Source organism: Anomaloglossus baeobatrachus, chromosome 6, assembly GCF_048569485.1.
Source record: "Anomaloglossus baeobatrachus isolate aAnoBae1 chromosome 6, aAnoBae1.hap1, whole genome shotgun sequence".
Classification (NCBI taxonomy): domain Eukaryota; kingdom Metazoa; phylum Chordata; class Amphibia; order Anura; family Aromobatidae; genus Anomaloglossus; species Anomaloglossus baeobatrachus.
In genome coordinates, this window is record NC_134358.1 from 419,773,286 (window position 1) to 419,799,724 (window position 26,439).

At 40.1% G+C, this 26,439-nt stretch overlaps 1 protein-coding gene across 1 annotated transcript in view; it reads left to right on the forward strand.

The window, feature by feature from the left end:
• CNTNAP2 (contactin associated protein 2) overlaps window positions 1–26,439 on the forward strand; it is a 2,823,191-nt gene that overhangs the window by 1,692,764 nt on the left and 1,103,988 nt on the right. The window contains exon 10 of the mRNA XM_075315157.1: window positions 13,616–13,787. Within this exon, the coding sequence (XP_075171272.1) occupies window positions 13,616–13,787 (172 nt within the window). The remainder of the gene's footprint in view (window positions 1–13,615; window positions 13,788–26,439) is intronic.

Genomic DNA, 26,439 nt, shown 5'->3' on the forward strand with positions numbered 1-26,439 from the left:
CAGTGCTCAGCCACACGCTCGCCCGCCTGCAATGCTCTGCATGCACGCACGCCTGGACACAATGGTCTGCCACATGCACACCCGCAATGCTCTGCCCCACGCACACACACAATGCTCTGCCACATGCACGCCTACAATGCTCTGCTCCAAACAGTGCTCTGACACATGCCCGCCTTCAATGCTCTGCCACACGCACATCCGCCTGCAATGCTCTGCATGCACGCACGCCCACACACAATGCTCTGAATGCATGCACGCATGCCAGTAATGCTCTGCCACACGCAATGCTCTGCATGCACGCCCACAGTGGCTGTGGCAAGGAGAGTGGGGGGATGGTAGCAGCGGCCGGGCGGGGGGGAGAGCTGGTGTGTCATTGGAGATGGTAGCAGCGGTGGCATGGGGGGAGAGCGGGGGATGTCATTGGAGATGGTAGCAGCGGCGGGGGGATGGATGCCGGTACTCACACAGGCCGAACGGGTGATAGCAGGATAAGCTGTGAACTGCAGAAACATGGCACCAATCTACTCCCTCTGCTGTGATCTGGACAGCCCAGGGGGCACGTCCAGGTCACAGAAGGGAGCTTTACTGTATTAAGCATAGGGTCGGAGTCCGACCATCAGAGTGAATGCACAGAGGGCTGCCATAAAGGAGGTGAGTAACTGTCGTTACACACAGCAAACCCTAGATGGCAGCCTCCAGCGCTTCAGTAAAACTAGACTTATATAAAAACTAAATAAACAGTAAGATTATTTTGTATTAAAAATACTTGATTTCATAATCACTATTATTAATACAAAAATAAAAAACGCGACACCTTCCCTTTAACTTGGAGCCTTTCTTTCTGAATACATATAATACTTTTGCCCTTTTACATATTTTACTAAAGGAAATTAGAAAATTGCTTGGTAAATGCCATAGGATCAGGGACGTAACTATCACAGTCAAAGAGAGAGCAACCAGGTCCATGCTAGAGGGGACCCACTGACCCTAGCTCTTCCTTCAGTTGTGTGTGCTTCCGAGAATTCACATTCAGCTAACATGTATATCAACACAGAGACATGTCATGCCTCACCATAGCAGACACTTCAAAATCACCTGCTGCCTCTGTGGGGGTGTGGGAGTTGGGGAAGGTGATCAGAATACTTTCTATTTATTTGAATGCATTAGAGAACAGCTGCAGAACAGTGCACATATTTATCGGGATAGGAAACATAACCCAGAATAGGGGGACAAATACAACAGGGCACAGGATGGAAGGCATATATACCAACATATGCCCAGTATGGGGAATACATACCAAGATGGGGGACATATACCAGGATGGGGCCCAGGTTGAGGGTCATATATACCAGGATGAGCACATATGTACACTAGGATGTGGGACATATATGTCAATTTGGAGTCAAGGATAAGCACCATGTATATCAGGATGGGGGACATATATAACAAGAAGGGGCCTAAAATGAGGGACATACAGTATATATCAGGGTTTGGGACATATATATTTGGATGGGACCCAGAATGGGGGACAAATATACCTAGTAGGTGCCTAGGACAGGAGTCATTAATATAGAATAGTGGACATTACTACATAATGAAAGGGGAGGGGATTTAGAATGCTACAAAGGCCCATACATCTGAGAAAAATGTGGGGGATATTAGGTGCAAACATTTCACCAGTGCCAATTGAACTTTATCTCTTGATTCTTTAGCTCAATGCCTTTTTAATACAATGAGTGACTGTTTGCTGTATTATGAAATCAGAATGTGCTGAGCAATCAGTTTGAGGAGTGTGAGCTCAGTCATCCAATCTGGTGCCTGGGCATGCTGAGCTGATAATAGGAGGTGTTAAGTTTCTTCAGATGTTTCCATGATTGCTTAGTTAATTAGCTGAACAGTTAATTCGAAAACACTACATGTCATAGCATTCTGCTCACTGGTGCTTGTTAGCCTAGTTAATCTGTGCTCTGTGTTCTGACCTATTGCTGCCATAACTTTGACCTTACCTACCTTGAAGTTAACTTGTCCCTTTGCTCTGATCCGTTATCTTAAAAGTATTCTAAGGCGGGCTTTGCACGTTGTGACATCGCAAGCCGATGCTGCGATGTCGCATGCGATAGTCCCCGCCCCCGTCGCAGGTACGATATCTAGTGATAGCTGGCGTAGCGAAAATTATCGCTACGCCAGCTTCACATGCACTCACCCGCCCTGCAACCGTCGCTCTGGCCGGCGACCCGTCTCCTTCCTAAGGGGGCGGGTTGTGCGGCGTCGTGCGGCATCACACAGCAGGCGGCCAATAGCGGCGGAGTGGCGGAGATGAGCAGGATGTAAACATCCCGCCCACCTCCTTCCTTCCGTATAACCGCTGGCGGCAGATAAGGAGATGTTCCTCGCTCCTGCGGCTTCATACACAGCGATGTGTGCTGCCGCAGGAACGAGGAACAACATCGTACCTGTCGCGGCAGCATAATTATGAAAAAGTCGCTTATGCGCTCATTAATCGTATCATCTAGGATTTACACACAACGATGTCGAAAGTGACGCCGGATGTGCGTCACTTTCGATTTGACCCCACCGACATCGCACGTGCGATATTGCAACGTACAAAGCCGCCCTGACTCCGGACCATGACCTGACAATGCCTCTGTCTATCCGCTTAATCCTTTACGTGCTCTCTTTGTATCTGACCTGGAACATTTATCTACACTGCCTCACAATTTGTCCATGTAAATACTAGTGTCCCATTCTATTTATGCCACTGCACAGAAAATTGCTCTTATTATTTGTCAGTCTGCATGATTTTTGAATTTTCCTAAAACAAGCTCTTTTCCTGTTCATCAGTTCTACTGTTTAGTAAAGGCTGAGTAAAATGGTACGGATTAGCGAAGAGGGTGAAAATTAAAGTTTTTTTTTTACTGTAAACCAGGCACATAAGGTGGATCCTGATCCATTTAGTTGTCTTCTAAAAAAGACAGAGGAAAAACATGTAAAGGAGGTCTGCTGTCTGGGAAATATTTCCCATTCTTAATATTTTTGAGATATGAGAGTGAAACTGGACCAGAGTAAAAAAGAAATTGCTAGGATATTGTGTGTTTTTTCTGCTGGAGTGGCCCAGCCAATCACCTGACCTGAATCTGATAGAAAAATTATAGAAGAAAGTAAAGCTCAGAGATAATAGAAGAAGTCCACAGAACCTTCATGATTTGAAAGGTTTTTGTGTTGAAGAATGGGCCAAAATTACACCAAGTCAATGCATGTGACTAGTTTTTCCATACAGGAGGCATCGTAAAGCTGTCATCGCCAACAAAAGCTTTTGTACTAAGTATTAACCTCTTTACCCCGAGCCAATTTTCCGTTTTTCATTTTTTTTTTATTATTATTTTTGCTCCCCTTCTTCCACAAGCCGTAACTTTTTTATTATCGTACCGTATGAGGGCTTGATTTTTGCAGGACAAGGTATAATTTTAAATTAAACCCCTACATATCGTGTACCAAAAAAATGGAAACAAAATTCCAAGTGCAGAAAAATTGCAAAAAAAGTGCGATTACATGATTTTTTTGGGGGATATTTTATTTACTGTGTTCACTATATGGTACAACTGATGTGTCAGTGTGTTGCCTCAGGTTGGTACGAGTCTGTAGACATCAAACATGTATAGGTTTACTTTTATCTAAGGGGTTAAAAAAAATCTGAATTATGTCTAAGAAAGTGGCGTACTTATTGTGCCATTTTCCGCGACCCATAGTGTTCCCATTTTTCAGAATCTGTGACTAAGTGAAAGCTTATTTTTTGTATCTCAAGCTGACATATTTAATGGTACCATTTGTGCGCAGATGCAATGTTTTGAGCGTTTGTTATTGTATTTTGAGCAAAAACGTAATTTTATAGTTTGGAAAAAAAAATTTAATGCAGCTATACCAAATGTGTATGGTTTTTATTTTTTTAACCCTTTAATTTCCAATGGGGCAAATGGGAGGGATGATTTAAACTTTTCGGTTTTTTAAAAAAACAAATGTTAAAACTTTCTTTTTACTTTTTTATTTTACTAGTCCCTCTAGTGGGCTATAAGGATCAGCAGTCTAGTCTGATCACTGATTCATTTCTCCTGATCAGAGTAGCTTCGTTCTGATCAGGAGAAATGCTGTGTTCTTGTTACAGCTGCTACTCTGCCGGATGTAAAAGGAACTACGTACATCATGATAGAGACAAGAGTCATCACGTGACCCTGTGCTACCATGGCAACCATCGGATCCTCATGAGATTGGGCATTTCTGAATGCATCAATACCAAATATGTGTATATGTTTATTTTTTTTACTATGTAATTTTCAATCGGCAAATGGGGGGGTGCTTTGAACTTTTAGGTTTTGTTATTTTGTTTTAATTTTTTTTTTACTTTTACTAGTCCCCTAGGGGGCTATAACGATCAGCAGTCTGATTGCTCATTCATTTCTGTAGATCACAGCTACACAGCTGAGATCACCAGAAATGCTCATGTCTTGTAACAGGAAGCAATCGGCCATCTGTTACAGGAACTGAGTCATGTGAGCTACAGGAGTCATCCCATGACCCTTTGCTAGCATGAAAACCATCAGCTTACAGTGATCACATAACAGAGCGATCGATGGAGCCGGGTAAGTGAATATTACCAGGTATTGTTGATTTTTCTGATTTTTGTGGTCATGAAGAAGAGTTCCTCACCTCGAAACGCATAGACCTATGGAATAAAATAATCTTTCATTAAATCAACACATTTTTTTTTCATTTTTTCATTCTTTGGTGACAGCGCAGCTTTAACCCCTTCAGCTCTCCAGTATTGAAGATTATGACTGAATTACAGACATCATCTCCTGGGAAGAATGAAGGCTTTGCGTGTGAGCCCCTATCAAAATTAGGAACATGACATGTGGCATGCATGTACGTCATATGTTGTGAAGGGGTTAAAAGGGTTGTCTGGACTAAAATTACAACTCTGCAGTCACTTTATATGTCACTCTATGAGACTGCAGACTTGTGAATCCTCACATCACCTACACTGTGCATTGTGAAGATTCTCCAGTGTTAGAGTCAGGAACGGCAGTCATGTGACCATGAGTGTGTGATATGCAGACTCCCTAAGTGCAAGTGTATTGCTTGGGGACAGAAAAAAATCATCTGATTCTTGCTGGGAGTCTGTATATCTCTTATTTGCAGCCACTTAACCACTGTTCCCACGTCTGACACCAGTGAATCTTCACGAGCACAGTACTTTTGCATGTCTGCAGTCACATAGAGTGACACAGTGATTGCAGGCTTGTTGTTTTAGACTGAACAACTTGTTTAAGGCAAGTAGGAAAAAGCCAGTGTCTTATTTACCCACCTCTCACCTGTCTCACTCTCTCTTGTCCCCTGTTTCTATCTTGTCTCCTACCTGATTCTCTTGGTATCCCCTGCTTGTCTCTTGTCCCTCTCTTGTATCCTGCTTGTCTCTTGTCCCTCTCTTGTATCCTGCTTGTCTCTTGTCCCTTTCTTGTATCCTGCTTGTCTCTTGTCCCTCTCTTGTCTCTTGCTTGTCTCTCTCTCTGGACTGCTTCCTGTCTCTTGTGCCTCCTGCCTGTAATTTTGCTTCCTTCCTCACTCTCTCTTGTTACTTGTTGTTTCTTTCTCCCACTCCTATATTTCTTCTGCCTCCAGCTTCCTTGTGGTATCTGACTCTGACTCCGCTGTTTACTGTGACACTGCTGGAGTGAAGGGCTCCATTGCTCAGCCCCTGGCTGTGCTGACTGTAGGCTGGGATTATTTTTTCTGCTTTATGTCAGGACAACTCCTAACCATTCAGGAGTGAGTGCTACCTCTCAGAGGGTGGCAGAGTCAGTGTTCCTGCTACAAGAGGATTGTGCCATCTTCTGAGAGAGAGTACTGGCTTGGGTACTTCTTCTTGCTGGTTCTGTAAATCGGCTATGATTTTAACATCTGATTTTGTAAAACTGGTAAGACCTGGCTGATCCTACCCCTGGGTGTTTACACTTTTTCATCCATATTACTTTAGTATCGCTACCTTTATTTTCCCCCTCAAAATAAATTCAGTTAGTTTCTCAATTGATTTGTATGGATGACATTAAAATTAAAAAGTTGTGTAATATATAGCACCAGATGGATGCAATGTTGTATTGTAATTGGTTGGTGGCAATCATAGCCATTAGTTATTTGCAATTAGTAACTGTTATAATAATTTTGATTATTATTCACATTTATTAATTAAAGTAATAAAAAGTAAGAACAGTATTTATAAACAAATTGTATCAATCTACTACCATACCTTGAAATAAAATCTCAACTCAAACTAAGAGTGTCAAAGCTTTTCCTAGAGATATGTATGCAGGTTGTGTTGCTTTACAAATGAACCACTATCCGTTGTTGCGGTTTACCTCTTAGATATGAAAAATGGCCACTGTGAAAAACTATCTGCACTTCAGTTACCTGCCAGATGGCTAGAGGCTAAATCATCTAGAAGGGACATTGATTTTCTGAATAAATAGCCTTGTGGTTCTTCAGAATAATGACACCTCAACAACTGAGTTTTCCTGTATGACGTTTATCTGCAAGTCTTACCGAGGTATCAGAATTCCTCCATATTGAACCAAAACTTGTGTGCAAAGAATAGGATATACATCAAGAAAATAATCTAATCTTGAACTTCAGTTTCTAGGTAATATTATTAATTGTACAGTAGATGATTCTGTGTTAATTCAAGTAGTTTAAGACATTTGATACAGAGAAGGAATAGGCAATTACTACCGCATCTCACAGCTTGTGGTTAGTGACAGTGCCTCAGTAAGCCTCATTAGAAAACACATTTCCTTCCAATACTGTTTCTTTACTGCTCACACTCCAGGCTGTAAATTCTGTAATATTGCTTTTAATGAAGAAATAGATGTAATCAAACATAAATAATCATTAGCCCATAATCACAAATGTGTGTTTGTCTAAATCTCATTACTTGTTCCTTATACTTTTTGCAAACCATATAAAATGTCAAGAAAAGTTATGTGAGAGAACACCTCCAACAAATTTTGCTTTTTGACGTTTTTCACTGTCATTATGTCAATGACTTACAGTGAAGAAAATAATTATTTGATCGCTTGATGGTTTTGTAAGTTTGCCCACTGACCAATACATGAAATGTCTATAATTTTAAGGGTAGTTTAATTTTATCAGTTAGAGATAGAATATCTAAAAATAAATCCAGAAAATCACATTGAATAAATTATATTAATATATTGATAGATTGACTCCAAAGACATACAGATAGGGAATTTAGATTGTGAGCCCCAATGGGGACAGCGTTCCTGATGTATGTGAAGCGCTGCGGAATATGTTAGCGCTATATAAAAATAAAGTATATATATATATATATATATATATATATATATATATATATATATATATATTGGCATTTTGCAGACAGAAATAAGTATGTGATACCCAACAATCATTAAGAGTTCTGGCTTCTACAGACTACTTAGACGCTCCTAATCAACTCATTACCTGCATTAAAGACAGCTGTCTTAAATTGTGACCTGTATAAAAGTCCACAGACTCAATTAGTCAGTCGGACTCTAACCTCTACAACATGGTCAAGACTAAAGAGCTTTCTAAGGATGTCAGCGACAAGATCATAGAAGTGTACAAGCCTGGAATAGGCTGCAAAACCATAAGGCTATGTGCCCACGGGACTCTGTATCCGTGGATTTTTCTGCAGCTAAATCCGCAGCATTCCCCCCGGAAACCGCACCTTTGCATAGGTGCGGATTTTGTGCTGATTTGTTGCGGATTTCGTTGCGGATTTTGCGTTTTTTGACATTCAATTGAATGGGCAAAATCCGCAGGTAAATCCGCAGGAATAATTGACATGCTGCTGATTTTTCCGCAGGGAAATCCGCATTATTTCCGCTGCAGAAAAAAACGCAGCGTGGACACAGCAGTTTCCAAATGCCATAGAAATGGCAGGGGAGTAGCTGTGCTGCAGATTTCTGAAAATTCCGCGGAATTTCCGCGAAAAATCCGTGGCAAATTCCGCGTATTTTCCGTAGCGTGGGCACATAGCCTAAGTAAGATGCTGGGTGAGAAGGAGATAACTATTGGTGCAATAGTAGAAAATGGAAGACATACAAAAAGACTGTTAATCAAAATTGATCTGGGGCACCACGAAAAATCTCACCTTGTGTGCTCTCCAGGATTATGAGGAAGGTGAGAGATCAGCCTAAAACTATACAGGGGAACTTGTTACTGATCTCAAGGCAGCTGGGACCACTGTCACCAAGAAAACCATAGGTAACACATTATGCCATAATGGCTTCAAATCCTGCATATATATATATATACACAAAAGATACTTGTACGTGATTTATTGAAAGTCTACACCTTTCAGAGAAACCCATCTCTTTTATCAGGATACATTTTTGACTTAATGAAGGAGAATGTTTTCTCTGAAATGCATTAACTTTGAAAGAATCATGTACAAAGATCATGTCTGTCTATCATAAAAATGTCAGCGTGGCTTAAGCCCTTTATGTTCACATCTCTTGCAATTCTAACTTGTGAGGCAGTGCCAGCCGTTTTATGCCTTTATAGTAGTTGTTCCTCTCACAACTACCTCAGGTGAGCCTTTCCACTTCTTCATATCAACAATATATGAAATCCATTGACTTTGAAAGAATTGTGAACAAGGATCTTGTCTATAAATCATCAATATGGCAATGCGGCTTAAACGCTTTCTTTTCACATGACCTGCAACTAAACTGTATGACAAAGCAATGATGTTCTGCTCTGTACACTATTTAAATCGGGACGCTGCAGGAGCTATTAGCAGTGGATCAGTTGGGGCTCTAAGGTAGTCCTAAAGATAGGTCATCAATATAAATGTAGCGCAAAGCCCCTCTAAAATAAGGGTTTCTTAGAGAATACTTATTCTATGAAAATATATATATTTTTTTCCACAATTGTTGCACAGACACCAAATGCTTTTCAGAATGTTTGGACTTTTAGTGCATGAAAAGAGTAAGAAAATAATGTTTTTCTAAAATCGAACTAATTTATTCACATAAGGAAATCCTTAAATACAATGATTGCTATTATCTATCAAAGTCAAGTTTTATATCATACGAGACAGCTGCATTTTTCATTGAATAAATGCTTAGTATAAAGTGTTTAGAGCTGAGTGAAATTATTTGAGTGAAATTGAATTCTACTAAAATTATAAAAAAAATCCATTTTCGCTAGAATGTGGGTTTTTGTAATTTATTTTGCATGAATTCAACAAAATGGCTGCATATTGACTAATATTTTGTTGAAACAATGAGTGCTAGCAAAGACTTCAAAAACAAAAGAAGAAAAAAAAATAAAGAAAAACTAATACTCATCTTACCGCTTACCTCTCTGGCCAACTCCGCTATTCACTATTCCCTGTACGGTCATTGACTGTCTTCTTAACACCGCTGTATGTTGCATCTTATACTAGGTTGGGCGTGCCATGTTTCTACAAAAATAAGACAGGGTCTTATTTTATTTTTTGCTCTGAAAGATAGGCTAGGGATTAATTTGAGGTAACGTCTTATTTTTTTTTCCATAAACAACAATTTACATTTATTCTTGATTAAAAAAATCAATATATATTCACATCTATCAATATTTACTAGACATAAAACAATATAATCTAGCTAGGAGCATGTTGCCAAAATGACTGCATGGTTCCCCTTTATATTTATGAACAAAATAGTCTGATAATAAACTCCTACAATAAATAAACCTGTGTGTAACCAAAAATTGGAGCACTATTAAAAATACAAAAGCTTTTATTGATACAAACACAACATGAAATCACAATATGTAATAAAATACATTGACAGGAGGTAAATCCAGATAAAGGAAGAATCCAGAAAACATCCAAATATAAGATGTAAGTTAAATCAGTATGCCAATTATATATGAACACATATATCACATAGATTGCCAGTTTATAGGAAAGAGTAAAATATTTTAAAACCTAAAACACAAATGTCAGTGTAGTACCATGTCATATGTGCCTTAAGTAGAATGTAAAGTAAAATTGATGTGAGGTCAATGATACTGTGTTCAATAAATAATAGCATATAAAAACAGTCCCCTTTATTTACTGTAATTTACAGATTAATCATGGAAGGTATCTCGAGGAGACGCCTGACATGATTAATCTAGGACTTATTGGCAGCTATGGGCTGCCAATAACTCCTTATTACCCCGATTTGCCAATGCACCAGGGCAAATCGGGAAGAGCCGGGTACAGTCCCAGAACTGTCGCATCTAATGTATGCGGCAATTCTGGGCGGCTGCTGACTGATATTGTTAGGCTGGGGGGCTCCCCATAACGTGGAGCTCCCCATCCTGAGAATACCAGCCTTCAGCCGTATGGCTTTATCTGGCTGGTATTAAAATTGGGGGGGACCGCACGCCATTTTTTTAAATTATTTAATTATTTATTTCACTGCACAGTATAGACCCGCCCACTGGCTGCTGTGATTGGGTGCAGTGAGACACCTGTCACTCAGCGTGGGGGCGGGTCTCACTGCAACCAATCATAGGCGCCTTTAGGCGGGGAAAGTAGGGAATACGAAATTGTTTAATGAGCGGCCGGCTTTTTCAAAATAGTAAAAGCCTCCGCAGCAGTGTGAATGCCGTGCAGTGCCACGCCGGGGATCGGGGATCGGTGAGTATGAGAGAGGAGGGGAAAATGACCGACAGACTGTGAGAGAGGGACAGAGATAGTGACGGACCGACAGAGAGAGAATAGAGACCGAGAGGGATAGACCGACTGACAGAGAATAGTGATTGACAGATATTGTGACACATCACTCGTTTCCAGTGTTTTAAGTCTCCTTTACACACTGAGACTTTGCTGCACAGCGGGAAACAAAGGACCAAAGAATGGTCCTGAACGATTTGTAGCGATCAGCAACTTCACAGCAGGGGCCAGGTTGCTGATGTGTTTCACACACTGCAATGTCGCTGGGGAGGTCGCTATAACGTCACAAAACCGATGACGTTACAGCGATGTCGTTTGCGATGTTGCAGTGTGTAAAGCCACCTTTACACTTCCATACTTTCTTATAAGGCTGGATATAGATAACAAAGAATCACACCATTGTTTCCCCATCCTTACACTATCTGCATGATAACAGTTTCACCTATCGGAACATGTTCACAACAGTCTACACTTGACTAAAACTAAAAATTTTTAACCATTTTTTATTTTGTGGTGAATGTTTCCACTTCAGTCAGGGGTCACATATGTCTGCTGCAGCAAATGTATTTATGACCGGAAAAGAAACCTATCCAATGATACAATTAATTAAAAATGGGACATAGTAATTAAGAATGAAAAAATAACATATCAACATAGTTTAACCTCATATATCATCCTACATTATTCATCCCAATCCAAAGATGTAAAACTCATATGGGACTGTAGGCAACTTTTCACATCTTAATTAAAGAACTAATATTATTGTCACAATAAAGCCAAGTATCAGTGACCTATCTCTAGTGATCTAGTACACGTAATATAAATCAACATCAACATACTGGCCTTCCAATGAATTACTTATGATTGCTTACTCTAAGGCCTCTGCCACACTCACGTGAAATTCACGCACGTGCCGAGAGACACGTATTTTCCCTGCGTGTTGCGTGCAGGTAAGTACGTGTCTCTGGTACGTGCGTGACACGTGTGTTCTACGTGTGCTATCCACGATAGCACACGTAGAATCGGTAATTATTATACTCACCTGGTCCTTCCTGATGTCCGCTCTGCTGTCCGTGGTGCTGATCCTCGGTCTCCAGCCCTCCCGTCTCCCCGCTGCTGCTGCTGCCAGGCAGTGAAGTGAATATTCAATGAGAATAATGAGCGGCGGTCGGCAGCAAGAGGCAGCAGCGGCAGAGACAGGAGGGCTGGAGAAGGTGAGTTAATGTTTGTTTTTTTTTTCACTGACATGTGTGTTTTCTCCGGCGCGTGTCACACGGGACCGCATCCACACTACACCCGTGTGGTACGGGTGCGGGCCGTGTGACACCCGTGCTGCCGGAGAAAACACTGACATGTCAGCGCTTTGAAAATCGCACACACGTACAAATGCACACGGACACACGTTCCGTGTGGTTTTACGTGTGTGTGCCTGCTACCATAGGGTAGCATTGCTGAACATGTCTCCGTGCCGCCGGTACGTGTAAAAAATGCCAAACACGTACCGGAGGCACGGATGTGTGGCGCTAGCCTAACACAGTGTTCCAAAATCTCACTGGGCCTTGTGTAAAATTTGAACCTTGGCCACACCCGTATATTGGTCAGATTTACAGACTCTTGTAGTATTCTAAATCCTACAGAGAGACACATGTATTCCTCATAATATATTAATGTCCTTTATCCTGTACTAAGGTCCCCCATGGGCCTCCTACTGGTATAACGTCCTCCATCCGGGACTCCTTCTGGTAATAATGTCAACCATCCTGGTCCCCTTCCAGTATTAATGTCCTACAGCCTAGATCCCTTCTAGAATGAATCTCCCTCATTATGGGCCCCTTCCAGTAATAATGATCAACATCCTGGCCCTTACTGGTATAATGCCTCTTATCCTGGTCTCCTTCCTTCTATAATGTCCCCCATCCTGGCTCCTCTTTGCAATAATGTCCCCATCTTTACCACTTACTGGTATAATTTATTCAGCCTTGCCCTCTTACTGCGGCACTCCATCCTGAACCTTTTCCTGTCACAATGTCCCTATTTTGATATAATGTCCCCATCTTAGCCCCTTCGAGAAATATATGTCCTTCATCCAGGACCCCTTTAATTAATAATGTCCCATTTTAGTAAAATGTCACCATCCAGTTCTCTTCTAGGTATAATGCCTCCTTCCTTGGCCCATCCTCTAATCATATTCCCCATTTTACTGCTGTTCTCTAACTCCTTTTTTTAAAACAAAAATAATTATTTTAGCCTTCCACAGCGCCCACAACCCATGTCGTCCTCTTTTATAGCTTATGCAGATGATGGCAGCTTACTTTGGTATACCTGCTATGGGTGACACATGGCGTCACTGCTATGGGCTTCCTGTGATTGGCACACCAACGTCAGCTGCCGGCCTCTGATTGGCCTGCATTGTGTAATGCAGTGGCAAACTTATTGTAACAAATTTTTTATTCCTGACATTTTAACTTCATGTATTCTGAACACAGATTATAAACCTTCCAAGCTCAGTGATAAAGTAATGATATTTCTCTACGTGTTGATCTGATCTCAACCCTTTCCTATTTTTCTTTTTATATATTTTCTGACATAACTTTTTTTGTGTGTGAGAATATACAATGCATCTACTTTAAAACCATTGGTTACTTGGTGATTCGCATCTGATTTTCCTCGACATTGTCAATTCTGATTAGCACTTTCTTACTCTAATGAAAAGAAAGGCAAGCAACTCTTTAATTACCATTGTAGTTGTTTATATAAGTGGATTAATATGTACCATGGTTCAGTAAGCAGTTTAAGATATTACCGTCATCTACATGAAATTTAGTTTCTAATTGTTTCCTACTTTTATGTTTTCAGGTTTCTTCTCCAAATTAAACAACTCTTTTCACCCTGTTTATGAAAATTCCTTTCAAGGATGCATGCAACTTCTCCATGTAGACAACCAGCTAGTTGACCTTCATGCCGTAGAGCAAGGGAAACAAGGGAGCTTTGCAAATATCAGTATTGACATGTGTGCCATCATAGACAGGTAAGAGAATAACAACCCTATCTGAAGTATATAAAGTAAGACTGTTTGTACATTGGCTATGACATTAAAAATAGTACTTTTAGAAAAAATCCTTTGCTCTCACCTTTACACAAGTGAAATATATTCATAGTATACCAATAATTTTTTATAGAACCTCCAGTATGTCACAAAATCATGGCAAGCAATCATATGTCAAATTTGAATCTTGCACCTCATGCAAATATTCATTTATACTGGTGTTCCATATAGAAAATGATTAACAGGTTTTGTTATTGACATTTTGTAGTGGAAAATAATTTTTGAAGACTAATTATTTTTGGATGATTTATATTTTTTTACCAATAGAAAAAATTGTAAAAAATATTAAAAAAAAAAGCTCAGCTTTTATTTAGTAACTTCAGGACTGTCAGTAGCCTTAAAGGGAACCTGTCAGCAGATTTGAGGCTTATAGTCTGTGGCCACCACCTGTGGACTCTTATACACAGCATTCTAACATGCTGTATATAAGAACCCAGGCCGCTGTGGAGACCGCAAAAATGACTTTATAATACTTACCTAAACGGTCGCTGCGGTGGAGTTGGGTCATATGGGTGTCTCTATTCTCCGGTGCCGATGCCTCCTCTTTCGGCCATATTCATCCTCCTTCTGAAGTCTGTGTGCATGACGCGTCCTACGTCATACACACTCACCGGTCCCGCGCAGGCGCACTACAATACTTTGATCTGCCCTGCTCAGGGCAAATCAAAGTGAGCCTGCGCAGGACCTCAATGACGGTGAGTGTGTATGACGTAGGACGCGTCATGCACACCGGCTTCAGAAGAAGGATGACAAAGATGGCCAAAAGAGGAGGCGCCGACACCGGAGAACGGAGATGCCCATATGACCCAACTCCTCCGCACCATCCGTTAGGTGAGTATTATAAAGTCATTTTTACGTTCTCCACAGTGGCCTGGGCTCTTATACAGTGTGTCCACCTATATCTTGTCCACCGCCATTAACTTGAGAACGGCGGAAGCTATAGGCATAAAAGTGGTGTCTAGGTATGGTAAAGTATCCATGCACTATGCAAAGAAACCACCTGGTGGAAAACAACGCAGTTAGCATTTTTATCTCGAAAACGGAACGAAATAGAGAAAAAAAGGCATTTAAAAAATTGTAGGGCATCATCAATTCGATACAAATAGACACCTTGCATACAGAAATGCTATGATATGAAACCTATGACCCCCCAAAACATTGAATGCTGGTCACGCATATGGCGCTCATTTAACTTTCATGCTCAAAGTGGCCACCATCAATGCACATCTGGACTCTGAACAGCATACTGTATCTTGCTGCATGTTGTGCAATATGGTAGGTGACACATTTGCACAAGCATCTGTAATATGTCGTCGAAAATCCTGGAAAGTTGGTGGAGGGGTCGCATACACCTGCTGTTTGATGTGACCTCACAAAAAAGAAGTCCAATGGGGTCAAGTCAGGTGAGCGTGGAGGCCACTCCACGCAGCAACCATACCCAATGACTTGTAGGAAGGTCTCGAAGAGGTATCGCTTCATGTCCGCAGCCTTGTGAGTTTTACATGTTCTAATCATAGCATTTCTGTATGCAAGGTGTCGATTTGTATTGAATTGATGATGCCCTACAACTTTGTGATTCACTTTTTATCTCTATCTCATTCTGTTTTTGAAATAAAAATGCAAACTCCATTGTTTTCCACCAAGTGGCACTATAGATGGTTTCATTGCGTAGCGCATGGATACTTTACTATACCTAGACACCACTTCTATGCCTATAGTTGCCGCCGTTCTCAAGTTAATGGCGGTGGACAGGATATGGGTGGGCACACTGTTAGAATGCTGTATATAAGAGCCCACTGGTGGTGGCCGCAACTTATAGGCCCCAAATCTGCTGACAGGTTCTGTTTAAACATCCAGTGAGTCCTCTTTTTTTCTCTTTCAGTGACATTCTAAAATCTCATTAAATTATAAGCTGAAAAAACTAAATCATGCACAGTAGCTTTGGGGAGAGAAACTGTCTGTCACACACAGCCAGACTGCCTAAGCATGGTACATTACCATGTTGACCTTCTCCACCTCTGTATATGCAGCACTGAACAAGAACTTTGTATACAGATTGGTAAAAAGAAATAATGATGATGCCATTCAAAAAAATTGGAATCTAGTTAGAACATACTGAAACAGTACAAAACATACAAGAAGAAAGAAGTATGCTGAAAAAGGATCATCAATAGTTAATCTGTTTTTAATGGTATGAAAACACAAAACTACGAGAATAAAATCAATTATATTTACAAAACTAGGTGTGCCTACAATAGAGCAAACATATGCTCATCTACCAAAGCAAGAGCAATAAACAGAATATTTTGAATACTACATTAACACATCAATGTCAATAGAAATGGTAGAACACCATGAAGTGACAGCGTTACATGAATATTAAGCATCAAAGTTTAATGACCATGCATAAAAATACATAAATAGATTATCCACAGAAATAAAGAACAATAGATAATGGTGCAATTGCTGCACAGTGTAACCACCAGTTCAAATGACCATAGAGGTTTTTGAAAATAATTAAAGTCAACTGCCTGTCTAAATTACTGTTTCTAGCTCCATCCCTATATAAACAATATGTCCAATATAAAAAAATAATTTATATTGAAAGCAGAACACAATTTTAAATATTTTTAGTGATCCTTTGTGGTTATAAATAAAATTAATCCCTTCACCCTGGGCAATTTTTAGTTTTTCATTTTATGTTGCTCTCCTTCTGAAAGTCGTAACTTTTTAATGTTTCTCTTAATCTTGCCATATTAGACCTTGTGTTTTTCAAGACAAGTTGTACTTTTAAATAAAACTATACATTTTACCATATAGTGTACTGGAAAACGGTAAAAAAAATTCCAAGTGCAGAAAAATTGCAAAAAAAAGTGCAATTGCAAGATTGTTTTTGGATGATTTTATTCACCGTGCTCATTATATGTTAAAACTGAAGTGTTGGCATGATGCCTTAGATCGGTATGGGTTCGTAGACACCAAATATGTATAGGTTTTTATCTAAGAGGTTAAAAAATTCAGAAGTTTGTCCAAAAAAAGTGGCTCACTTTTTGCGCCATTTTCCGTGACCCATAGTATTTTCATTTTTCAGGATCTATGGCTCAGTGACAACTTATTTTTTGCAACTAAAGCTGATGTTTTTAATAGTGACATTTTTGCACAGATGCTACAATTTGATCGCCTGTTATTGCATTTTGCGCAAAATTTGTGACGATGAAAAAAATGTAATTTTTGGCAATTGGAATTTTTTTTTGCTGCTACGTCGTTCACCACTCAGATTAATTGATTTTATATTTTGATAGATCGGGCATTTATGAACACGGCAATACCAAATATGTGTATATTTTATATTTTTTGAGCCCTTTAAATTTAAATGGTCCAAATGGGGGGTAATTTGAAATTTTTTTTATTTAAAAAAAATAAAAATAAAATTAAACTTTCTTTTTTACTTTATTTTTTTATTTTACTAGACCCCTTATAGGGCTATAAGAATCAGTCTGATCGCTGATTAATTTCTCCTGATCAGAACAGCATCGCTCTGATCAGGAGAAGTGCTGTGTTTTTGTTACAGCTGTTACTCTACCAGCTATAACAGGAACTACGTCATGATAAAGACAGGAGTTATCATGTGACCCTGTGCTACAATTGTAGGCCCCATGACACAATCATGGGGAGCTTATGGTTGCGACGGGTCATGCAATGACTCCTGTTGCTATCATGACATAGTTCCCATTACAGTCGATAGAGCATCATCTCTCACAGGAATGCTGCATTTCTGCCGATCAGAGCTGTGCAGCTCTGATCGGCAGAAATGAATCAGTGATCAGACTGCTGATCCTTATAGTCCCCTACAAAGACTAGTAAAATAAAAAAAGAAAAAAAAATTAAAAACCTTAAAAGTTCAAATCACCTCCCATTGAAAATGAAACAATTAAAAAAAATAAACATATACACATATTTGGTATTGCTGCATTCAGAAATGCCTGCTCTATCAAAATATAAAATCAATTTATCTGATTGGTAAACAGAGTAGTGGCAAAAAAAATCTAAGTGGCAAAATTACGTTTTTTGGTCGTCACTAATTTTTCACAAAATGCAATATAAGGCGATCAATATGCAGCATCTGTGCAAACATGGTACAGTTAAAAATGTCAGCTCAGGACGCAAAATATAAACCATCACTGAGCACCAGATCATGAAAAGTGAGAACACTACGGACCACGGAAAATGGCGTAAAAAGTGTGCCCCTTTTTTTGGACAAACGTCTGAATTTTTTTAACCCAGTATATAAAAGTAAACCTATACATGTTTGGTATCTGAAAACTCATACCAACCAGAGAGATCACTCATATACATCAGTTTTACTATATAGTGAACACGGTGAATAAAATTCCCCCCAAACAATCGTACAATCACGCTTTTTTGCAATTTTTCCGCACTTAGAATTTTATTTGCTGTTTTTACAAACAATATATGGTAAAGCTCATGGTTTAATTTTAAAGTACAACTTGTCCTGCAAACAAAAAGTCCTCATGTGGCAAGATTGAACAAGGGGGAACGAAAAACAAAAACGAAAAGCAGAAAATCGCCCAGTGTGAAGGGGTTAATTTTCGTAAATCCTACACTGGAGGCAAAGGGAATTGGAGATCCTACTACCAACCCTTTGCTTTTTTCCCAAATATTTTAGCTATATCCAAGTATAAGGAAGAAACATATCAAAATATATATTCCTGCTAAGTTTCTAATAGAAATTTGGAGGTTAACCCTCTCTCCAGTATTTTCTCTGCTGTTTATATACAGCATAATGTACAGTTTACTGTGCATGAATACACATAGTTTAACCTAATGGTGGTTGGGGCTGTTGTGGATTTTGAGCTAATTAAGAACTGTGGAAGAAAGAACAGGCGCATAGCGTCTTAACTAATAAAAACAGTGAAAGGATTAATAGGGTGCACTCACCTATAGCTGTTGGGAGAAGTCACAACACCTATTGAAGCATAAATGCTGGAGGAGACAGCTGCGGACCAGTAAAATGGAAACAGAGACTTCTATAGGAAATCGGGGATCATCGCCGCCCTTGTCACCATTCAATCCAAAGAAATATTATTCCAAGTCATTTATTTGGGAACATTAACAAAGTCTACGCGTTTCAGGGGTCTCTGCCCCCTTCCTCAGGACAATGTAAAAATAATGACACAGAAGATATTCATATCTTCTGTGTCATTATTTTTACATTGTCCTGAGTAAGGGGGCAGAGACCCCTGAAACGCGTAGACTTTGTTAATGTTCCCAAATAAATGACTTGGAATAATAATTCTTTGGATTGAATGGTGACAAGCGCGGCGATGATCCCCGATTTCCTATAGAATTCTCTGTGGATTTTGAGCTAAAAGAAGGTATGCTCATTATGCCATTAGTTGTAAGGTTACATGGATGAATGTTGGTTGAATGGTAGTAAGATAAAAGAATAGTCCAGTTCTAACAATAAAAGGGTGCTAAAGGGGTGATTGTAATATGTTGAAAAACTTGTGCTTTATCAATGGTTGTAGACCTCACATAGGAAAATAAAAGTGTACTCTTGTAAGAGACTTATTTTTAATGTACAGTTTATTTAAGTATTGTGTTAACTTAAAACACTCTCAACGTAGTAAAAATAAAACTGACTGTAAAGACTGAAAACTAAATTTGTGTTATAGTTGAACTTGAGAACATTAAGTTTTTTTATTTTAGCACTTCAGGAAAAGTGAGATCACAAGGACGTGACTGTTATTCTCACTGTTGCTGTTTGCTCACCTTCACCAGCAATGTTAACTCATATTTGTGCAAATTTTTCTCACCCACCTGAAATAGACTTTAAAATGTGCTACCTTATGACTTAAGTGATAAAGAGCAATGCAAGCTAAATTACTGTTTTGCTAAGATTAGATATGATGCATAACATTACAAGGGAATAACTTGTAGATGTAGCCTTGTTTTGAATGACTAATATTGGGACGCATTGTATCACACAGGCAAATGTAGGCACTGTCAATCATGGACAATACTGCTACAAGGTTTCCTATCACAATAAAGCAATTTTGCTTTTACATTTTAAAGGGGTTGGCTCAACTTTATAAATGGTTTATACAAACAAGCAACTTTGCAGTTTACAAATTTTGAATACTCTTCATTCTTAACAAAGAAGGGGTTTTAATTATAAATAGAGATGAGTGGTGTTCGAATCGAACTGTTCGCCAATCTCAAATTCGACCTGTTTTAGGTGATGTTCGAGTCGCTCGACGAACGCGAACAATTAGCTTCAGGTTCAACAGTTTGAGGTTATGTTCAATAAGGGTTCGATCACTAAAAGCATAACTGGCTTTTCACAGTAATACTGCCATTCAATGTTAATACAGTGGAACCTTGGTTAACAAGAACAATTCGATCTTGGAGTGTGCTTGTTAACCAAGTTACTCGTTCAGCAAAGCAAGATTTCCCATAGGTAATCATTGCAATGCAGACAATTTGTTCCACAACTTGTTAAATGTCCCATCCTGGTCCCCTATTGTGCCATTTTACACATGCACAAACACACACAAACACGTACAAACACACACAAACACACACAAACATACACGCACACACACATATTATTCTCACCTTACCTTCCATTCCATCGCCGGCCTCCTGGGACTTGCAGTTTGCTGGTACAAGATGTGTATCGGGTAACCATCGTGACCGATGCCGGAACTTCCGCTGCCAGAGCACTGACATCAAAGGCAGGAGCTGCTTGCCTCTGATTGGCCAGCACGCTGCCTGTAAGTAGCGTCTGACAGAGGAAGTTCCTCCCTCGTCGCGATGGTTACCCGATACACGTAGTTCACTGCTACAGGATGTGTATCAGGTAACCATCATGACAAGGGAGGAACTTCCTCTATCAGACGCTACTCAAAGGCAGTGCGCTGGCCAATTGGAGGCAAGCGGCTCCTGCCTTTGACGTTAGCGCTCTGTCAGCGGAAGTTCCATCATCAGTCGCGATGGGTACCCGATACACATCTTGTACTGGAAGTCCCAGGAGGCCGGCGATGGAACGGAAGGTAAGGTGAGCATAATATGTGTGTATGCGTTCGTGTTTGTGCATGTTTGTATGTGTTTGTGTTTGCCTGCCATTTTTTTCAATGGTGTTTGAAGGTGTTCGAAAGTGTTCGATGAACGTTTGACGAACACACCTCAAGTTTGATGAACCGAGCCGAACTTGAACACTAGGGTGGTGGCTCATCTCTAATTATAAAGTGTACAGCTTGATGTTTAGGCTACCGGCCACTCTGCAGCCCAGCATGAACAACTAGCTAAGCAAGGTGCACAAAGGGTAAACATGGTCCATGATTTATGCGTTACAAGCAATCTATGCCATTTTGAACCTGGCCAGATAGTTGGATTCAACCAGCCTCATTGTATTTGCACTTCTTTCATATTGTAGAGGCAAAGCTGCTTCTGCTAGTACTCGTAGCGTGGGATAGAGTACAGTTCAGATCATGCTGCTGGTCTGAACTGTCAATCCTCAGGAGACAAATCACAGGTTGTAGATAAAAAAAAATCCTTATTTGTAATCTAGTTAAAATCCAAATGCTATGCAATGATAAGGACAAAGTAAAGGGAAAAAAAATTGAGAAAAACAATGCGTTTTGAATGTATCACACATTATTAATCCTAGAAAAAATGCCAGCACTTCCTAATCTCATAGACTGAACTGGTGCCTACTGAACATGAAAACATTTTTTTGAAAAATATGAGTTACTTAGCAAATAAAGGTGGCCAAATTTACTTGTGCCTAGATACCACGTCAAGCTATAACTCTCATCTGGGTCCTACTCTAACTGCTATTTCTCTCTTGTCCAAACTGAACTTTTATATGGGCTAGATAGAACAGAATCTGGAAAAGGAAAATGAAAAACACCTGAAATAACAGGGAGGAGTGCGCAGACAAAGGATATGACTCCATATTACAAACTAGAAAAATTGAGTATGCACTAGTTCAGACTATGACATTAGGAAGTTCCAGAGTACAGCAAGGTGCATTCACAAAACTGACCCCTGATGAAGCATCAGTGAAACGCACATTGAGTCATTGGTGGGTCTGCATCAGTGTATTCTGTGTCCTGATTAATATTTAAAGTTAACATTTTTAGTTTTTGGGACTTCTAAATAGTATCTTATTTATATTTCCCGTGAGTCCATTTATGTACCTGTTCTGTTATGTGTATGTAGATCAGGAGAAAAACTGTGGAAGAAACAAGCGCAGAAATAGGGTCTTATCTGGTGGATGAGGGGATACACATGTAAAGACAGGTACTCACCTGTTTTGGTTGTGACAGGCACAACTCCTATGCAAGCATATAGGCAGATTATGCAGCAGTGGTCAGCAGCAGCCCCGATGCAGAAATAGTAGATAACAGGATGGCTGAGAGAAAACCGGGTTTTTTGACACAAGTCAATGCGTTTCAAAGGCATAACCGCCTTCTTCATCAGGACAAGACAGTACAAGAAAAAAACATGCTGTTCTTTTCTTGTACTGTCTTGTCCTGATGAAGAAGGCGGTTATGCCTTTGAAACGCGTTGACTTGTGCCAATAAAGGAAAGGATTTTATTTTATCCATCGGAATCGTGGTTTTCTAGCGCAGCATTTAACCCGGTTTTCTCTCAGCCATCCTGTTATCTGTTATGTGTATGTACTCATACCATGCTGCATTCCTACCATCTAGACTACATTATTGATCATCATTTTTAATCTTTATTTTTGCCAGGCACAAGACACATATACTTCTATGCCTATGTACTATTCTTTACCATCTTAATTTTTTCACGATAATTTTGTTCTGCCAACCACAATGTTCAGGGAGAATCATTTGTCAGACAGCTAAATTCTTTCCTATTGATGCACTGAGGAAGACGCAGGGGGTCCTTTAAAATGGTTATTGATAGGATTAGTGTAAAACTACAAGAAAAATAATAAATATATAATAAATATACTCAGTATAAAGCATTTTACATATGTTAGGTGCCATATTTTCCGGATTGTAAGATGCAATTTTTATCCCCAAGCGGGGGGCAAAATTGGGGTGTGTATTACAAAACAGATATGGCTTACTGGGGAGGCGGTGGTGGGGCGGGGTCATAGGAGACAAGGTCTCAGGATGCACTCGAGGGTGTTGCAGCGGGTGCCATTGATCTGCAGGCGGGAGAGCCCATTGATCTGTGGGTGGGCAGGCTGTGTGGGTGTCACAGGATGGGGTTCCTTGGTGGCGGGTGTATTCACCTGACTGCCGGCTCCATTGAATTGCCCACAGTTGTCACGATGAACTTCATTTTCATCAGAAAATTGGACCCAGAGTCCTATCTGCACATGTGCCACCTCAGGGCCATTTTCTTGAACTGAATCTTGTCAACTACAGGCGATTTAATGGAGCCTGCAGTCATCTCAATGCACCTGCCACCAAAACACCCCGTCCTGTGACACCTTCGCAGCCCGCCTACCCGCAGATCAATGGCACCCCCTTGTTACACGCCCGAGCACGTCCTGAGACCCTGACCCTATGGCACCACTCCACCCCGTCACCCCGTTAAGCTATATCCAGGGGATTAAATGGTGCCCACCGCTACACCCCCAAGCCTGCAGTATCGCTGACCCTCCTTAGCCACAACACCCCGTCCTCTAAGCACGCAGCATCACCTACCCTGCCTTCTGTGACCTTCCTGAGCCACTCCACCCCATTGAACATCAGGATTAGGATGCACTAAGATTATAGGACGGACCCTCATTTTAACATTAAAAAATATTTTTTCCTATTTTCCTCCTCTAAATTTGGGGTGTGTCTTATAATCCGGTGCGTCTTATAAAACGAAAAATATGGTACATAGAATTATGCATGGTACAAGACATACTACATATAATTACATAACATGACAGATCATTGCATAACATGGCGGATGGCGGGAATAGCCATAAGGACAGAAGAGACTGATAAAAAAGACAACATCATGAGCAGGACAGTTACATCAGACAATACAGTGAGTGCCAAAGCAGGGAAACAGAATAACTCAATGACTGGGCTATGCACTAAACTCAATTATATTATAAAACATAAGTAAATCAGAATGCTGGTGAAGGCATGACAATTATGGCTCACCCACTTTTTATCTGTGATTGTCTTTATGATGATCTCAAATGAGGTAGCAAAAACCTGCTGTCAGATTTCCTTTAAATATAACAATCTTTGCTTTTTCTTTTATCTTCTTAAAGGTAGTTGAATTTTCTCAGTTTAAGGTCCCAAGGAATTGCTATATGAGATCAGTTTTGGCAGGATGTGATAGAAACAAATCAGTACTTTCAGCAGAAATTTTGCAGGGGAAGGAAGTAATGTGCCAATGTTCTAGCAGCCGTTTGATGCAAAAATAACTATAAAATGATGTCATGGTTCAAATACAAAATTCACAGGATCTTGTAATTGAATACACGCTTGTTTGCACGGACACTAATATTTATTTAACTTTGGTATAAAATTTCTTGAAATGTGCTTAAATCAGTTACGCAATATTAATACAAGCTGAATTCGAGTGAAAGAAATTTGTCCAATTGTAGATAGCTGTTACATAGAAATAAAGAAGAATATTTAGTAAATATTGACTGTTAAAATTTTCTTATAGGATTTAGTCTGAGATTTTCAGAACATTTGAAACCAAAAACTGTTTAAAAGTATCTGGGTTTAATAGAAATGGTTCTTAAAATACTATGTAATCTGCATTCAACAAGAAACACACTTTTTATAGTACCATTTTCATTGTCAGCCTTAAACACTAAGGTCATTGTTGACAATGATTGTGAACTTCTAGTATAATGATGTAGTGATTACTTGAAATGAGGGTAATTGGTGTTAGATGTTCAATCAATAAAGTTGTAGGTTTGGTCTGCTATCTTATAAATATATATTTATAGTTAGTCCAGAAATATTAGGACAGTGACAAACGTTTTGGCATTTTAGCTGTCTACCAAAGCATATTAAAGACACAGTTATATAATCAAATTGGGCTAAAATTGCAGACTCTCAACTTTAATTTGAGGGTATTGACATCTTACCTTAGAGTAAGGGGTACTTTACACGCTGCAACATCGCTACCGATATATATTGTCGGGGTCACGTCGTTAGTGACGCACATCCGGCGCCGGTAGCGACATCGCAGCGTGTAACACTAATGAGCGACGATCAACGATCGCAAAATTGTTCCAAAACGGTGATCGTTGACACATCGTTCATTTCCTTAATATCACTGCAGCCACCGGTACGATGTTGTTCATCGTTCCTGTGGCATCACACATCGCTGTGTGTGACTCCACGGGAGCGACGAACATCTCCTGACCTGCGTCCACTGGGAATGCGGAAGGAAACTCCTCCGCTTCTATTGTCCGGCTGCTTAGTGACGCTGCAGTGACGTCACTATGATGCCGAACGCACCTCCACCTTGAATGAGGGATTGTTCGGCAGTCACAGCGACGTCGCTGACCAGGTATGTGTGTGTGACTCTGCCGTAGCGATAATGTTCGCTACAACAGCAAGCACCAGGTGTCGCACGAGCGACGGGAGCAGGAGCTATCGCGCTCGACATCGCTAGCAATCGCTAGCGATGTCGCAGCATGTAAAGTACCCCTAAGGGTTTAATAATTACAGTTCTTTGATATGTAGACGCCTATTTTTCAGAGGACCAAAAGTAATTGTACAATTTTCTCAAAAGCCTTTTAATGGGCTGCTTGGGCTATTCCCTCATTAATCCATTGTCAATTAAGCAGATAAAAGGTCTGGAACTGATTCCATGTGTGGCATTTTCAGTTGGAAGATGTTGCTGTGAACCCACACTATACGGTCAATGGAGTTTGCAATGGAAGGGACACTGAGCATCATTTAAGTGAAAAAAGAAGAAATTCATCAGAGAAATAGCAAAAATGTTAGAAATGGCCAAACCTGAAAGTTTTTTTACATTCTGCAAAAAAAAGCACACTGGTGATATTGGGAACTCAAAAAGGCATCGACATATATAGAAGATAACAGTGGTGAATGATCACAGAATCCTTTCCATGGTGAAGAAAACCCCTTCACACAAGCAAATACAGAAGGTTGACTACAAGGTGAAAATCATTAACCAGCCTTATAAATAGAAAGATCAGATTAGATTTTTCCTAAAAGAAATCTAAAGAAGCCAGTCCAGTTCTGGAAAAGCATCCTTTGAACATATGAAACTAAGATCAACCTGTAAGAGAAGGATGGGAAGAAGAGAGTATAGAGAAGGCTTGGAACTGGTTGTAAGCCAAAGCACACCACATACTCTATAAGTGCCCCTTCACATGCACGTGACTCCGGTACATGCTAGGTCCGTTCCCGCATGTACAGCAGACATGGGCACAAGTATACCCATTAAAATCAATGGGTTTATGTGCACGTACGTGTTCAGCCATTGGCCCGTGCCTCCGTGTGGAGCAGACGTGAGCCCATGTGCTCCATACGGTGGCATTTCCATTTTTCTTCGGCAGCATGGGTGTCACGTG